The sequence below is a fragment of the Podospora bellae-mahoneyi genome, chromosome 4 (assembly GCF_035222275.1).
Source record: "Podospora bellae-mahoneyi strain CBS 112042 chromosome 4, whole genome shotgun sequence".
Classification (NCBI taxonomy): domain Eukaryota; kingdom Fungi; phylum Ascomycota; class Sordariomycetes; order Sordariales; family Podosporaceae; genus Podospora; species Podospora bellae-mahoneyi.
This window is the reverse complement of record NC_085883.1, coordinates 2,882,825-2,898,552: the sequence shown is the minus strand read 5'-3', so window position 1 is coordinate 2,898,552 and position 15,728 is coordinate 2,882,825. Positions and strand designations below refer to the sequence as shown.

Below are 15,728 nucleotides of genomic sequence, written 5' to 3'. Positions count from 1 at the left end.
TTAGAGGTTGGATTGGGTTGGGGGGATGGGGGTGAGTGTGTTAAATGGGTTGAATTAGCTACGGTTGAATTAGCTAGTCTCGAGGCAGAGAAGTTGTGTCGTCGTCGGGTGGTAGTTGCTACCAGGCAGAGTTCAAGTGACGCGGTGCTCCCTTCCTCTCTGCATTGCGGGGCCCGGATGCTGAAGCTGTCGTCCGAGGTGGGGGTGGTCAGTGCGCCCCCAAAAGCTGGGGTACGCATCGCAGCTGTCAAACAGCGGTGGGGCCGCTGTAATTGGACCCCTTCTCAGGGCTGCCCCCTACTAACAAATCTCATTGTTCCAGGGGGTGTATCAAAGATGCGACAAGGAGAAAACCAGAAGAAATTGGAGTGTTTGGTTTTACAATTTGAATGGATAAGTTTCTCTCTTCGTGCCATCATTATTAGAATTCCAATCATATCGACACCTCAGTTCAAATCCAAGAAGCGGCACGTTGCCAACTAGTCAGAGGCGTCCAGTTTGTGAAACACAAAAGGCAGCCAACAATAACTTGCGATTGTGTCGGTTTCACTTTTCAGGGCGGACCTAGCCAGCTTTACGAATCACCAATTACCCACGATTGGTCCCTGAGAGAGTGTTGCTACACGCCTGAAAAGCTCGTGGTTGATCTGGGTGACTGCCACGATTTTCCCGTTGGGTGGTGCTGCAGGTTGGGTGGCATATGACATCATACAACAGAAGATAAATGCCGGGTATTAGATCGACTGCTGTGAAGATCTAGACGCGCCGACCGTGTTCACCTTTTGCATAATTTTTCATTTTTTTTTTTTTTTACCATTCAGCTGTTACATATTTTCTTTTCACAAGTCGTCGAGGGATGAAGGAGGAGTAAAGCAGAGTTAGCAAACACAAGCAGCAGCAACATGAACACTGCGACAGTGGGTTTGGCGGTTACGCCAACGGTCATATCCACTCTTTTATCGCATGTGAGTGATCCCGTTCAGGAGCTAAAAGGACCAACAGCTAGCTGACTTCACAAAAGTACCTCAGTCGGAAACCACGGGCCAAAAAGCCCACGGCTCACCTGTCGTATGACGAGGGCCTTCATCTTATTCGCTCGTTTCTTCAGTATGCCTCGCGTCACACAGTCGAGGATCTCCAAGCCTTCACCAGCCAATGGGTCCCTCACCCTCAATGGGTCAAAGTCGACGTGGTCGATATTCCAGAGCGCGATCTCTCGAGGTCGGCCGATCTGCTGGCTGAACAACTCGGCCCGGAAGGTCTTCGTCAAGTAGGCGGAAAGCAATGGTGGCAGTGGCGCAAGGAGAAGCATGCGCTCAGGGCGGAGTGGATCGAGATGAAGGCTGATTACCAGGAGCGGTTGAAGGCAAATGACCCAGGAAACCGCGTCATGCTTTATGTTCATGGGGGAGCGTATTATTTTGGCAGTGTGGACGAGCATCGGTATCAGATTCAACGACATGCGCGAAAATTGAAGGCGAGGGCTCTCGCGCCGCGGTACAGACTTGCGCCGCAGTATCCTTTTCCTTGCGGTCTGCAGGACTGTTTGGCGACGTATCTCTATCTTTTGACGCAGCAGGAGTCCAGCACTATTATTCTCGCGGGTGACTCGGCTGGCGCGGGTATGATTTTGTCGGTGATGGTTATCCTCAGAGATGGGGGGCTGCCTCTGCCAGCAGGCGCGGTTCTGATCAGTCCCTGGGCTGATTTGACGCACTCATTTCCGAGTGTTGCGGGTGATTGTCCGATGGATTATATTCCACCTTCCGGTTTCCACCACAAGCCATCGCCTGCGTGGCCTCCGCCAGATGAGGATGAGCTGAACGAGCTCAAGAAGGTTGCCATGCAGCAGAAGCAGGAAATAGCCGAGGAGAAGGAGATGGACGAGAAGGAGGGCGGGTCGGATGAGGCTCATGTTCCTAGTCAGAAGGATGTCAAGGAGACTACGCATAAGCTGATGTTTGATATTGACGGGGAGCAGATCACGGTCAGGGAGCAGATTCAGGTATGTTTCTCAACCTCTTGAATATCTAAACAACACACTAACCATGACACCAGATCTACACCACCAACGACCTCCTAGCCCACCCTCTGGTCAGCCCGATCATGCAACCCACTCTCGGCGGCCTACCGCCTCTTCTCATCATGGTCGGCGGCGGTGAAGTCCTCCGCGACGAGCAAATCTACCTCGCCCACAAGTGCGCCAACCCCTCGCAATACCTCCCACCAGAAGCCCTGATGGACGACCACGCCAGAGCCCAGGTGGAAAGATACAAGCCCACCGACGTGTATCTCCAAGTCTGGGACGACATGTGCCACGTCGGCCCTACACTGAGCTTCACCAGGCCGGCAAAATACATGTACCGCAGCGTGGCCCAGTTCTCGGCCTGGGCGCTGGCGAGGGCACAAGGGACCGAGATTGCGATTTTGGATGATGATGTCATCTCTGTCATTTCGAATGATAGTTCTTCGAGTGATGGCGAGGAGGATAAGACAAAGCCCGAGGTGGTAAGTGCTTTCCCATCTTCCTATTCCTATCAGATCCACTAATGTTTCCTCTCAAGAAAACCGAAACCACTGAGCAAAAAACGACTGACCAGGAGAAGAATACCCCTACCCCGACAAGCCCCCTTTCCATCGGCACCGCCTCCTCCCCCTTGCCCCCATTCAAAAACAACATGATCCGCCACCGCGTCACCCGCCACGGGGACATCTTCCCCCTTGACCCACCCTCCGCTCTGCCAGGGTGCACCATGTCCCGGGATCTAGTTGGGGTAGTCAAAGTAGGCACTGTCAGGAAGTGGTACGAGCACAAAAAGAGGTGGGATGTGAAATTTGCAAAGACAAAGGCGCGTGTGCATAAGCAGCGGATCAAGGACATGAAGGTGGGGTATGAGGTGTTTGGGGAGGGGGAGGTGCCGCCCCCGACGGCGCTGGCGGGGAGGAGGAAGATTGATGATGGGGGTGCGGTGGAGAGGAAGAAGAAGGGGAAGGGGAGGAGTTATGGGCTTAGTCTTTGGGGGAGCTGGGGGAGCAAGCATGACGAGAGGACTCGGGGGAATATGGCGTTGGCGGAGGGCGGGCTTGGGAAGTCGGTGGGGAGGGAGTACAAGGCGGGGAATAAGGTTGAGGGGGAGGGGGCGAGGGAGTGGGAGGATATCAGGTTGCAGGGGGTTGAGCAGGAAAAGGAGAATAGAAAGGCTGGGGGGAGTCCGGAGAGGAGCAAGATTAAGAGTTGGAAGAAGCTGGTGAGGGATGAGAAGGATGATGAGAAGTTGCCCGAGGTAAAAGGGGGGGAGGAGGAGAAGAAGGAGGCGGATTTGAAGCCTGCTGGGCCGATGGTGCCGGAGGAAGAAAAGGGGGGTGATGATGATGATGCAAAGGGGACTGAGGCAGATGCTCAAGACACCAACGAAGGGAATTCTGGTCTTTTGTCTCCGGAGGACAACAGCACAGGCGTGACTGGCAAACGGCTCTTTCTCGGCGGGGTGGCCATGCCATTCTCTATGCGCAAAGAAGCGGAGACCGCCTCCATGATCACACTTGCGCCTGCCTCGCCTATGGAACAGAGTTCCGTACGGTTGTCGACAGCTGATTCCGTCAGTTTGGCACCCTCGAGAACTGCGCCGCTCGAGGCGCCGGCTATCAGTGTCCAGGGGGTGTCAGATGATGACACCATGTCTACTCCGAAGAGAGCAGTCGAAAGAGCGTCGAATATTACTGTTGCGACTGAGTGGACGACGTTGGATGAGCCGGGAGTGAGTGATCCGAAGGCGTCCAAGAGTGAGGTCGGCACGGTGTGGACAGAAGAGGATGAGGGGGAGGATAAGGCTACGCCGTTGCCGACGCCGAGTGTGCTGACTGGGAGCATGTATACTGCTACTCCTGGGCAGAGCAGGCCAGAGCTGGATCGGTTTGTGACTGCTGATGAGGTGCCTAGGGCATCGTACTGAGACTGGGTTTTTCTTTTGTTTGTGTTTTGCTGGATACCCTTTCAATTAGTGTTAGCAAAGATTGTTTTGGTTAGGGGGTTTAGTTTTAATGGTAATTGATAGTTTCGAAATTCTTGATATAATTTTGATAAGTTTGGTGTGATTTTGTTTTGTACAGTAGATAGATATACAGCAGCATGATGGATAGATGCTCCTTGGAAGTCACTTGTAAAACAACGCCCTGAACGCCAGTCCGAAAAATTCCACGCCATATATGTACAACACTTCTTCCCATCCCAGCTCTTCTCCTCCTCCTCCTCCTCCTTCTTCTTCTTCTTCTTCTTCTTCTCCCACACCATTTAATCAAGACCGTTCTCCGACTTCCACCTCGCGAGATACTCCTGGGGGTCCCTCGGCCCGAGCTTGGTGTCGTACTGTCCGTATGTTCTCTTGACGGCGTTGGTGACAAAGGGGGTGAGCTAATTAGATCTTCGTCAGCATTTATTCATCGAATTTTGGCGGAGGAGGAGGAAAGAAGTAGTAGGAGAGCGAGTGAGTTACCTTGAACCCAGTCAAATCGGGACAGACATAGGTCCGCACCTTGTTCCACTCGATGATGTAGCCACCGCGGGAGGTGTGACGGCCCATGGAGCCGGAGCCGGTGCCCTTGTAGAAGCCCTTGTTGACGTCCTTGGTTGTGAGGCGGAGCTTGCGGTAGCGCATGCCCAGGAGGGCGCGGGTGGGTTGCATTTTGGCGGCTGGGTGAGGTTTACTGCTTGGATAGGTGGTGATATCGTCGTCGTCGTCGTCGTCGTCGGCGTCGGCGTCGGCGTCGGCGTGGGGCAGCTCGGTGGGAAATAATTTTGGCACTGAGGTGGGCTTCCCCCGGCCGGCAAGGAAATGCCAAGGTTTTGGTGGGACGCTCTTACCTCGCAGAAATTGTGGGGTAGAAGCTCTCACCGCCCAAAAGTTCGAGTTTTTGGGAGGTGGGCAGAAAATAATCTTTGGGTGTCTGGAGTGAAAGAGAGCACGGCTGGTTGATGTGGTTTGCGCAACCGTTTTACAACACCCGTCACAGCCAATTTACGACTCGCCCACGCGACGGGCAATTCTTGATCGCGCGACACCCATTCCTCCCTCAGTATCACCTCCCCAGAGTACAGCGGCACCACGACGACCACAAAACATGCCAGGCCGCCAATCCCACGGCCGCCCCGTCCTCGCCGGAGGTGGCAGCGGCAAAAGCAAGGGCAGCAGACCTCAACCAAGCAGCAGCAACAAACCATCATCGTTCCCCAAATCCCGCTCCAAATCCCAATCCAAAGCCCTCGACGCCTTCGCCCTAGCCGAGGAATCCCTCGGCCCAGAACGCCGCCAAAAAGGCGTGCGCTACCGAGATCTAGAGGAAAAGGTGGAGAAGCCCTCCAAAAAGCGGGCTCACGAGGAGGACGAGGACCACGATTTTGACGATGAGGATGATGATGATGAGGAGGAGGCAGCGCCGCCGCAAAGGAAAAAGGCCAAAAAGGACGAGTTTGAAGGGTTTTCGGATGATGCCGCGGGGAGTGAGGACAGTGAGGAGTGGCATGTGGGTGTGGGGAGTCAGGATGAGGACTCGGAGCTGGATTCGGACGAGGCGTTTGGGGAGAGTGATGAGGAGAGGTTTGAGGGGTATAGTTTTGGGAAGGGGGGGAAGGATAAGAAAAAGAAAAGGGGGGAGGAGAGTGAGGAGGAGGATAGTGATTTGGAGAGCTTGGGATCGGATGCGATTGATTTGGCGACGGCGTTGGATCAGTATTCTTCTAGTGAGGAGGAGGGTGGGGAGGGGGGAAAGGGGAGTGATAGTGAGGAGGAGGAGGAGGAGGAGGAGGAGGAGGAGGACGAGGACGAGGATGACGAGTCGACCGATGGGGATGATGAGAGTAGTGAGGATGATGAGGTGGATGAGGAGAGGTTGAGTGAGCTGAGGAGAAAGATTTCTGCTTTTGGCGGGGAGGACAGTGAAGAAGAGGAGGATAATCAGGGGTCGGGGAACGCAAAGCTCAGTTTGGCCGATCTTGGGTTGGCGGGGATCAACGACGAGCATATCAAGAAGTCGATCAAGTTGATGAACAAGGAGGACAGGGGCGAGAAGAAGACGAGGCTTGATGTTCCTCTTGCGAAGACATTGCAGGATCGCAATCTGCGAAGCGCGGCTTATTCCGAGACAAACAAGACGCTTGATCGCTGGATAGATACCGTCAAGTCGAACCGTCGAGCGGATCACCTTATTTTTCCACTTGCGCAGAATGCCCATGATAAGGGCCTTGCTAGCGAAGAGCTCATGCCGGTAAATCAGAAGACATCTGGGACGGAGCTTGAGAGCGCTATTTTGAGCATCATGGAGGAAAGCGGTCTCGGCCCTAGCGCTTCCAAGGAAAAGAAGAACGAGGGTGGTCTCATTGATGAGTCAGAGAGGCTGTCAAAGGCCGAGCAAAAGGAGATCACACGGCAGAAGCGTCGGGAGAGAGAATTGCACGATCGCGAGATGGCCCGCCAGAAGCGCATCAAGAAAATCAAGAGTAAGGCTTATCGCCGCATTCACCGCAAGGAGGGTCTCAAGGACGAGCAGGCCGCTTACGATGCTCTTGTCGAGGCTGGTGAGATTGACTCAGAGGCCGAGCGGGAAATGCAAGACCGGAGACGTGCGGAGGAGCGCATGGGCACCAGGCACAGAGAGAGCAAGTGGGCCAAGCTGGGCAAGAAGGCTGGTCGTGCTGTCTGGGACGAGGACTTCCGCGCTGGTCTTACGGATATGGCGCGGAGAAAAGAGGAGCTTCGGCGCCGTGTCGAGGGCCGCAAAGACTTCGATGATGACTCTGATGTTTCAATGGGATCTGGCGACGAGAAGGATGAGAAGCAGAAGCTGTTGTCTGAGCTCGACCGGGCGGCTCAATACAGCGATGACGATGAACCAAAGTCTGGGCTGATGAGCATGAAGTTTATGCAGAGAGGCGAGGAGATCCGGAGGAAAGAGAACGATGACCTTGTGGCACAAATACGTCGTGAACTCGACTCTGAGGCGGAGGAGTCTGGCGAGGAGATGGATATTGGCCGTCGCCAGTATGGCATGGGCAGGGCGGATGCTAAGCTCCCGGCCAACTCACCCAAGTCAAAGAAGAAGGCGGCGAAGTCCTCTGAACCAGTCGTCTTCAAGGACGACGTGGAAATGACCGAAGCACCATCTCGGAAACAGAAGAAGGCTGTCGAAGCTGAGCCAGTAGTATCAGCACCCAGTGCGCCTGGAGCCTGGTCTCGCGTGCCGCAAGAGGGTCGCAAGAGCAAGAAAGCGGCCGGCAAGGCCCCGGCACCGGAGCTCGATCTGGCCAACTCCGTTGCGCTTGCTACCAAGTCATCCAAGCCAAAGTCCAAGACTGCGGAGGCGGATGATGGCAATGACACTGACGACTCTGACGCCATCCACCTTCCCATGGCCATCCGCGATCAAGAGCTCATCAAGCGCGCCTTCGCCGGCGAGGACGTCGTAGGTGACTTCCGCAGGGAAAAGGCCGAGATCATGGACGAAGACGACGACAAGGAAATCGACAACACCCTTCCTGGCTGGGGCAGCTGGGTAGGCGAGGGTGTCAGTGCTCGCGAACAGAGGCGGCACAAGGGGCGGTTCGTGACCAAGGTGGAGGGTGTCAAGAAGACGAGCAGAAAGGATTACAAGCTGAAGGATGCTATTATCAGCGAGAGGAGGGTGAAGAAGGTATGTTTGCTGGCTCGGTTTTCAATATTCCAAGGGACGACGATGCTAACAGACATGATAGAACGATGCCTACCTCGCTACCTCGCTACCATTCCCATTCGAGTCTCAGCAGCAATACGAGCGCTCGTTGCGTCTGCCTGTTGGGCCGGAATGGCAGACCAAGGAGACGTTCCAGAGTGCTACCAAGCCGAGGGTTATCGTCAAGCAGGGTCTTATTGCTCCCATGTCGAAGCCTATCGTTTAGGGTGGTGGCGATGTTGCGGTTCTGGTTGTTTGTTCATAGCACTAGAGGGTCACTTAAATGGGTTCAGTGTTGGATAGGGTACATGATCATTTGCTTTTTTCTTCTGTCTAAGAATGACATCTCTGCGGAGAACAGAAACCCGCAACCATGTGCTATCATCTGATTTTGCGCCTCTGCTTTCAACATTTTATTTCCCCCTACAATAGTGATGCGGCATTTCTTGCTTTTTACCCACCCCCGTCCCGCCCAGGTCATAATCATATACAACTTCCCTCTCTCAATTCTGAGATAACCCCCCCTGGCCTAAACCAACCTCTGCACACCAAAGAAATAATTCCCAAGCTTCTCACTCCCCTTGACCTCCTTCCACCCACATCCCGGCACAAACACCACCCCCATCACCCTCGCGTCTCCCCAAACCTTTTTCCCTTCCCGTGAGTTTTCCTTGCTAAACCACTCCCGCAGCTCATACTCATGAAGGTATTTGTCCCAGTCGTGCGTCCCCTTTGGCACCATCTTCAAGATATCCTCCGCCACAAGATTGGTAGTCACCCAGCTCGTCCACGTCCTCGCAATGGTGCTCATGACGACCCACCCGCCCGGCCTGACAAACTTTATCAATTCCCCCAAAAACTGAGAGGGGTAATCGACGTGCTCGATTACTTCAAAGCAAGTGACAATGTCGACTGGGGGGAGGACGAGGGACTCGATTGGGGAGTTGAGGTAGCTTAGCTTTTGGGCGAGGGAGGGGTCTCGTCTGGCGTGGGATTTGGCGACGGAGATTATGACGGGGGAGGCGTCAATTCCGGTTATGGAGAGGGTGGTGGGGAGGCGGGCGGCGGATTCGGCGAAGATGCCTCCTCCGCAGCCGATGTCGAGGTAGGTTAGGGAGGAGTAAGGGGGGGAGGTTGGGGAGGAGGAGAGGCAGGAGCGGATGAAGTCGTGGCGGTGGGGGTTCATGAGGTGGAGGGGGCGGGAGGGGCCGTGGGGGTCCCACCAGGAGGAGGCTAGGGAGGAGAAGTGGGAGATTTCGGTTTCGTTGACGCTGGAGGTGGTGGTTGTGCTGTGGGGGCGACATGGTGGGGGGTTTGGTTGTTGTGATGGGTGGGCGAGGAGGGGGAGGAGACGGCGGGGTGGTTGTGACGGTCTTCGAAGAAGAGCCCGGGGAGTGGCTGGGCGGAGGAGGGAGGACCGCATGGTGATGGTGTTGGCTGGCGGGCACCTTGCGGGATGCTGAGGTTTGAGAGAAGAGCTGGAATTGGCTTGCGCGCGCGCGTAACGTCAGACGCAGATTCCCAGCGACATGGGTCTTACTGCCAAGGACTTGCAGGGTTCCAGAACAATTCTAGCGTTGGCTCGGTGTTTGTGCCCCGCAGCCGTCCATCCATCAGCCGCGGGGAATCTGTTCCTGTGAAAGCCGAGCCGCCGCCCGCAGCGAGGAGCAGATAAGAAATTCCATGTGGGAATGCGGTCAATGGCATGGCGGTTGTTTGTCAGCGACCGTCATCTTATAGGGGACAATGTTATGTAAGGGGACCTGGATAGTTGGTAATTGGTGACATATTCATTCTCTCTCACTATCCCTCCCCTTAAATTTGCAGATTTGTAAAAGCCATAGCAAATAGTGATCACGTCAAACAGACCAGCTCTTCGGCATCGCGAGAGTGGTGAAAGTAACCCCACAATCGGGATACCCTGCTGCCCGCTGCCGAATAAAGACGTCCGCGTGTGACTTGTACCGAGCGACTGGGTTCACGGTCATAAATTGGCAGGTGATCACCGAGCTGTATATTACATATATACCACGGTCTCGTCCCAATCCAGACTCCTCCTAAGGAAGCCGAGTAATGAATGTCGCCGCCGCTGTACAATAGGACCCTTGGTGCATTCGCCCCGAAGTCGCTCTCCAACTTTATAATTTTTCGGGGACCCCTCACAAGTCGCAATTGAGCCGACTGAACCCCCACTGCAACCGAACGACCTACCGAGCGCCAGCCAGACAGCTAACTCGGTCCCAGCACCACCATCATTGCGCGCGCATCCTGCTTGACCGTTGTCGCCGCAAACCAAACAAACCAATCTGGACGTTTATACCCTTTCAACTCTTGTGCCATAGCGACTTCCAGTTGGAAGCGCACACAACAAAGCCCCAACAATGCCCTCCACCACCACCGCAGTCGACAACATCGACTCCTCACAGTTCGACTCCATCCCCGACACAATCGAGGCCTTCCGTATGCTCCCCTTTCCCTCCCCTACCCAAACCCCCTATGCTAACTCCCCGCCCCCCGCCCCCAGGCAACGGCGAATTCGTCGTCATCCTCGACGACCCCTCCCGCGAAAACGAAGCCGACCTCATCATCGCCGCCGAGTCAATCACGACCCAACAAATGGCCTTCATGATCCGGCACTCCAGCGGGCTCATCTGCGCCCCCATCCTCCCCGACCGCTGCTCGTCCCTCGACCTCCCCCAGATGGTCACCCACAACCAGGACCTCCGCACGACCGCCTACACCATCTCGGTCGACTCGGCCGACCCGTCCGTCACGACAGGCATCTCGGCCCACGACCGCGCGCTGGTGTGCAGGCAGCTTGCTGATCCTGCCTCCACCCCCGAGACGTTCAGGAGGCCGGGACATGTTTTTCCGCTTAGGGCGAGGGAGGGGGGTGTGAGGGATCGACGGGGGCATACCGAGGCTGCTATCGACTTGTGTAGGTTGGCGGGGAAGAAGCCTGCGGGAGTGATTAGCGAGTTGGTGGAGGATGGGATCGAGGTTGAGGGACGGGCGGTGAGGGAGGAGCCGGGGATGATGAGGGGGCAGGCGTGCGTGGATTTTGCGAGGAGGTGGGGGTTGAGGGTGGCGACGATTGCGGATATGGTTGAGTATCTTGAGAAGACGGAGGGGAAGTTGGTGAAGGGGGGGGTGAATGGGACGCAATAAGCTTGCCGGGGGACAAGAGTGTTGTACAAAGTTGGAGAGACGACTCCCCCAGGGTGTGGTATATTGCTACGCTTGTGTTTCCGATATGGCTTTTGTCTCACCTTTCTCTCTTACTTTTGCTTCACTGCAAGGTTGGATAGTCCCTCTGGCTTCTTGGCATAGAGCACACATCACCACGAGGAGGCTGCTTTCTGTTGTCTTTGAAATCATGTAAATGCAAATTCTGTGGTATTTTAAGGTCTGGGGCGCATTGCGGGCATTTGGAGAGGTTAGGTGCTTTGCGGTAGATAAAAAAAAAGAAGAGAAAGTGTTTTCCTTTTCGTGTGTTTCAGCAGGCGTGTGTGAAGTCGTTGGCGGAATCTTAAAAGTGGCATGGTCGGCGATTTGACTAGGTCTTCATCAGTCACTGCAAGCAGGTTTGCATGGAAGCTTGGGAGAGGAGCATCCCGATTACCTGCTCCGGGAACAGCTATAACAAATCAGAGGATACAAACAAACCACTCGTTATGTATGCAAACTAGATCGCTACCCATAAACCATGACCTATATACCCAACATAATCCCAAAAACGAAAGAGGGGGTATCACGCTCCTATTCCCATATTACCATCAGTTGTAGTGTCCGAGAGCATGACCCTGTGACCTATAACCATTCATCCCATCCATCCTATACATGTAATCATTCCCAAACATCCATCACACAATCATTAACCTCAACATCCATCGTCATCATCATCACCATCATCAAGACTCATCAAGCCTGCCCCCGCCCTCCAGCCTGAATAACCAACAAACTAGCCCTGATCCCCGTGGTGATCAACCTCTCCGCCACCTCCCCAACGGTATTCTTCAGGTCCGGCACCCCGCCACCAGCCGCGCTACTGCTGCTCCCACCGACCTCAGCAAACCCCTTCGTGGCATTGCGTCGGCCCAAAACGACAACATCACCGGCATTGTCCCTCGTGTTGCCCACCGCTTGTTGAGCAAGCAGGATAATCTCCTTGAGCTCCTCCTTCCCAGCGGGGACATCCGCCTCAGAGAAATTCACCCTAGTAGCGAGGTCTTCCGGGAGAGAGCTCTTGAGCGTGGCGTAAAGCGCACCATCCTCAACGTCAGTTCCAGAGACGGGAGAAGAAGAGACAGCAGTCTTGTTGGTCTCGCTGTTGTCTTCCGTCGTGGTGGTCGACGCAGCAGCGGATTTGGCAGTGGAGGACAGTTTTTCTTTTTCGCTGCTGTTGATCCGGACGATGGTGGCCGAGACGTGGGGGTTCTTGGCTAGTTGAAGAACGATGCGCAGCGCGACGCGGTCGTCGGCGCCGCCGAAGAAGGGGAAGAAGACGTGGTGGGACTTGTTGGCGACGGGGAGGACGGCGACGCCGGCTTGGTTGCGGATGGAGATGGCGGATTTGGTGCGTTGGAGCTCGGGGCGGTCGACGGGCTTGGTGATGCCGCCGAAACCGTTGTCGATGAAGATGCCTGCGTTGCAGATGGCGGAGGCTTTCTCGAGGGTCTGGCTGATGAAGTCGAGATGGGTGAATGATTTGAAGCGCTCGTTGGTGTCGGCTGTGACGGGGAAGGACTGGTCTTCGGACATGGAGCCGCTTTCGCCCCAGGGGATCAGGGCGAAGTCGGAGGAGACTTCGTGGGCTTGGGTCATGAGGGTTTCGGCGTAGGAGTCGGCGGGGACGACGGCGACGCGGCCCGAGACGGCGACGTCGTGGAGCTGGGAGAAGGTGCGGAAGGCGTTGACCACGGGGTCGCGGAGAGAGTAAAAGTCTTCGCCTTCGGTGAGGTGCATGACGGATGAGGTACGGTCGGTGAGCTCGAGAATGCGCATACCGTGGACTTCCAGGGGACGTTTCTTAATGATGACCTCGGTGGACTCGGCATCAGGGGTTTCGGGCTCGACCTGCTTCTTGGTGACGCTTTCGGGGCTGAGGATGGTGATGAAGGTGAAGAGGCTGGGGAGACTGTCGAGACGGAGATGAACCATGAGACGGCGGATCTGAGAGTCGACGCCCTTCTTGAGACCGCCCTGCAGGCTCTCAGAGGGGTTCAACTCGTTGCCGTCCCAGTCGATCTCACCCTTTCTCCATCGCTCAACCTTAGTTTGGTACCACTTGGGATACAGCAGCTTTGTCATGGGGGTCGTGGCTACGGTTGTGACCAAAGCCATAACAACGAACATGCTGAAGGTGGTTTCGGACAGGATACCTGCCTGGTAACCAATGTTCTGCAATATTGTCAGTATGCCCGTTACCAAAAGTTCCAGATCGTCACGCGACACTCACAAGCACGATCAACTCGACGAGACCCTTGCAAGACATCAGGGCGCCAATAGTGAAACTCTCACGCCAGAGCAGCTTGTTGGCGCGAGCTGCGAGGGTGCCACCAATGATCTTACCAGCAAAGGCGCAGGCAATGACCCCGATGCAGTAACCCCATGTGATACCATCGTTGAGAAGACCTAGGTTGGTCTTCAGCCCAGACAGGGCAAAGTACAAAGGGAGAAAGAGGACCGAGATAAGATCCTCAATCTTCTCAGTAAGCTTGATAGCGAAACCGCCATCGTGGGGACAGATCAGTCCCACCAGGAAGGCTCCAAAAATGGGATGAACACCAATGATTCCTGGTCCAGTTAGCGTATGTATGGGATCCTCGGGATATGATACCAACCCACCAGTAAACCAAGAGGAGGCCAGAACCATGAGCAAGGTCAGCGCAACCATTCCCTGGGTAGGGCCATTATGCAAGCTTCCGGTCCGCTTGAGGATCCAAATGAAGGGTGGCCGGATGGCGAAGATGAGGAACAGAGTCCAGCCAATGCAGCAGAGCAAGGCCCAGAGCGCGGCCAAGCCACTGCTGTTGTTGGTCAAGGCGACGCAGAGCGCGAGAAGCACCCAGCCTGTCACGTCATTTCCAATGCCGGCAGCCAGAACGGTGACACCGACACCCGAGCGGAGGAGGTTCAGCTCGGAGAGAATGCGGCAGAGGACGGGGAAGGCAGTGATCGCAAGGGCTGTACCGATGAACAATCCGAAGACGCCAAAGCCAATAGCTTCGTCGACGTGAAACTCCTTGTACAGACCCCAGGCAATGGCAAAGCCAAGGCCAAAGGGCAAGATCATGCCGGCCATGCCTACACTTAGGGCGGCCTTCCAATTTTGCGTGAAGAGACGGATGTCTACTTCCAACGCAACGAGAAACAAGAAAATGATGAGACCGAGGTTGGCGACATTGTTGAAGACTGGCATAGACGCAGGCGGGAAGATTGCTGTTGAGTATGGTCAGTAACACCAAACACATCATCTTCACTCTGGGAAACATACCGGCCTCAAACCCGGGTATCCTCATCATCACCGTGGGGCCCAACAGAATGCCGCCGAGAACCTCGGCGATAACACGAGGTTGGTGAAGCCATCGTAGCGGATCTGAACGGTTGGTTAGTCAGCATAACCTAGCTTCGTGAGATGAGTAGGTAACTTACAAGCTAGTAGTTGACAGAAGATGATGACAATGATGGCCTGTGTGTTGTTGCACGCGTCTATTGTTAGTCAAGCCGAGAAACACAACGGCCCGGTCACCGCGCGGGCCGTGAAACGAAACACGGCCCGTAGCTCTGGACCTGGGAGTTGGTGAGGTCGGACGGCGGAGGGGTCAACGACATACCTGTACGATGAAAAGAGTGATGGGGTTGGAAGGCGTATACACAATCGGGTTGACGCCCTCGAGGACACCAGCTTGCGGAGGGGCTCCGGTGCTGTTGCCCGTAAGCTCACCGCCTGCCATCGTGTGTGTGGTACGTCCGTTTTGTGTTGATGGACGTGTCAGACGACGAGCGAGCACAACAAGAACAAAGTCACCGAAAAGAGAAGAAAAGGTCGGGGGAAAGAGGGCCGGTCTCGTCTCCAGATGTGGTCGAAACAAAATGACCTGGGGCACGGGGACCTGACCTGGAGGAGTCGGGGGAGATGGAGATGACTATATATCACTTCTGACAGAATATGCCCCCGGACCGGGCTGTTTGCTGCATGTCCATGGGTTGCTATCTTGGGCAGGTAGCTCTGCTCGGTATCGCCATTTCCACGTGACGGCGCACCGGGCTGAGTCGAGAAACAAGCTTCTCGTAGCCTTTCTTGCGTGGTTGATGAAACAGGATTGATGAGGCACCCACAGCTGCCTGAGTGATCCATCAGTACTTGGCGGGCAATTGACGGGCAACGGGGGAGCGGGCGCTGTGTCTCGCTCAGTTCGCTCTGTTCCCGCCGCCCTGGCCGCTTTCGCCTTTGTTCAGCTGATGCTTTTCTCTGGTAACCCTCCTCTCCTCTTCCCATCCCTCCAACAAGGGGTCAGCAGAGCAACCGGGGCAGCGTCGGGACATCGTCAGGCATCACAAGCAAGTCGCTGTCGGGTCAGATATCAAGAGTCTCGATCTCTGAATGGCTGCTCCGTTTGGCGTTCCATCCAACACCCCTCCCCGGGTTCTGCGCAAGCGGGAGCCAAGATCCGCGCTAACGGTGGTGCCAATTAATGCCAAGGAGGTCCGGACCGGCTCCGACCTCTCTGCTCCTGGGCGAACCGTTTTGCCATCATCGCCGCCTCCTCTTTTGTCGCCAATTGCGCTTCCCCACAAGTCACACGGAACTTTTGATGGGGAAACACAGCAGAGAGCCACTGAGATATTTATTGTCATCGAGAGGCCTGTCAAACATGGCAAACACCCGACCACGGAGCTCTGATTCCACCTGAGCATATGCTGTAAACCCTAACCCTCATGCATCTTTCCCAGAAGGGCATCTCTTGAGCGGTTGGTTCGTGCTCTGCAGCCTGCCATTGTCACCCATCGTTCATCTCAACCAA

At 55.3% G+C, this 15,728-nt stretch overlaps 6 protein-coding genes across 6 annotated transcripts; 3 read left to right on the top strand and 3 right to left on the bottom strand.

Annotated features, from left to right (window-relative positions):
* Positions 1-730: 730 nt before the first annotated feature.
* On the top strand, positions 731-3,953 carry QC761_406870 (uncharacterized protein; the record flags this gene model as incomplete). The annotated part of the gene is made up of 4 exons (XM_062878963.1): positions 731-965; positions 1,022-2,005; positions 2,059-2,508; positions 2,565-3,953. Exons 1-4 carry the CDS (start codon positions 903-905, stop codon positions 3,951-3,953), a joined length of 2,886 nt encoding a protein of 961 aa, XP_062732569.1. The 5' UTR covers positions 731-902.
* Positions 3,954-4,291: 338 nt separating this feature from the next.
* On the bottom strand, positions 4,292-4,682 carry MRPL27 (60S ribosomal protein L27, mitochondrial; the record flags this gene model as incomplete). The annotated part of the gene is made up of 2 exons (XM_062878964.1): positions 4,292-4,411; positions 4,494-4,682. The coding sequence occupies 2 exons, from the start codon at positions 4,680-4,682 to the stop codon at positions 4,292-4,294; spliced, it is 309 nt and encodes a 102-aa protein (XP_062732568.1).
* Positions 4,683-4,909: 227 nt separating this feature from the next.
* On the top strand, positions 4,910-8,077 carry QC761_406890 (uncharacterized protein). Its single transcript, XM_062878965.1, has 2 exons — positions 4,910-7,683; positions 7,745-8,077. The coding sequence occupies exons 1-2, from the start codon at positions 5,119-5,121 to the stop codon at positions 7,925-7,927; spliced, it is 2,748 nt and encodes a 915-aa protein (XP_062732567.1). The 5' UTR covers positions 4,910-5,118; the 3' UTR covers positions 7,928-8,077.
* A 153-nt stretch (positions 8,078-8,230) lies between these two features.
* Positions 8,231-9,124, bottom strand: COQ3 (Hexaprenyldihydroxybenzoate methyltransferase, mitochondrial; the record flags this gene model as incomplete). The annotated part of the gene is made up of 1 exon (XM_062878966.1): positions 8,231-9,124. The coding sequence occupies one exon, from the start codon at positions 9,122-9,124 to the stop codon at positions 8,231-8,233; it is 894 nt and encodes a 297-aa protein (XP_062732566.1).
* A 335-nt stretch (positions 9,125-9,459) lies between these two features.
* Positions 9,460-11,283, top strand: RIB3 (3,4-dihydroxy 2-butanone 4-phosphate synthase). Its single transcript, XM_062878967.1, has 2 exons — positions 9,460-10,161; positions 10,226-11,283. The coding sequence occupies exons 1-2, from the start codon at positions 10,083-10,085 to the stop codon at positions 10,867-10,869; spliced, it is 723 nt and encodes a 240-aa protein (XP_062732565.1). The 5' UTR covers positions 9,460-10,082; the 3' UTR covers positions 10,870-11,283.
* Positions 11,161-15,337, bottom strand: QC761_406920 (uncharacterized protein). The gene is made up of 7 exons (XM_062878968.1): positions 15,043-15,337; positions 14,538-14,971; positions 14,356-14,392; positions 14,198-14,299; positions 13,160-14,142; positions 11,324-13,101; positions 11,161-11,257 (listed from the first exon to the last, which is right to left on the bottom strand). Exons 2-6 carry the CDS (start codon positions 14,655-14,657, stop codon positions 11,623-11,625), a joined length of 2,721 nt encoding a protein of 906 aa, XP_062732564.1. The 5' UTR covers positions 14,658-14,971; positions 15,043-15,337; the 3' UTR covers positions 11,161-11,257; positions 11,324-11,622.
* Positions 15,338-15,728: the final 391 nt, after the last annotated feature.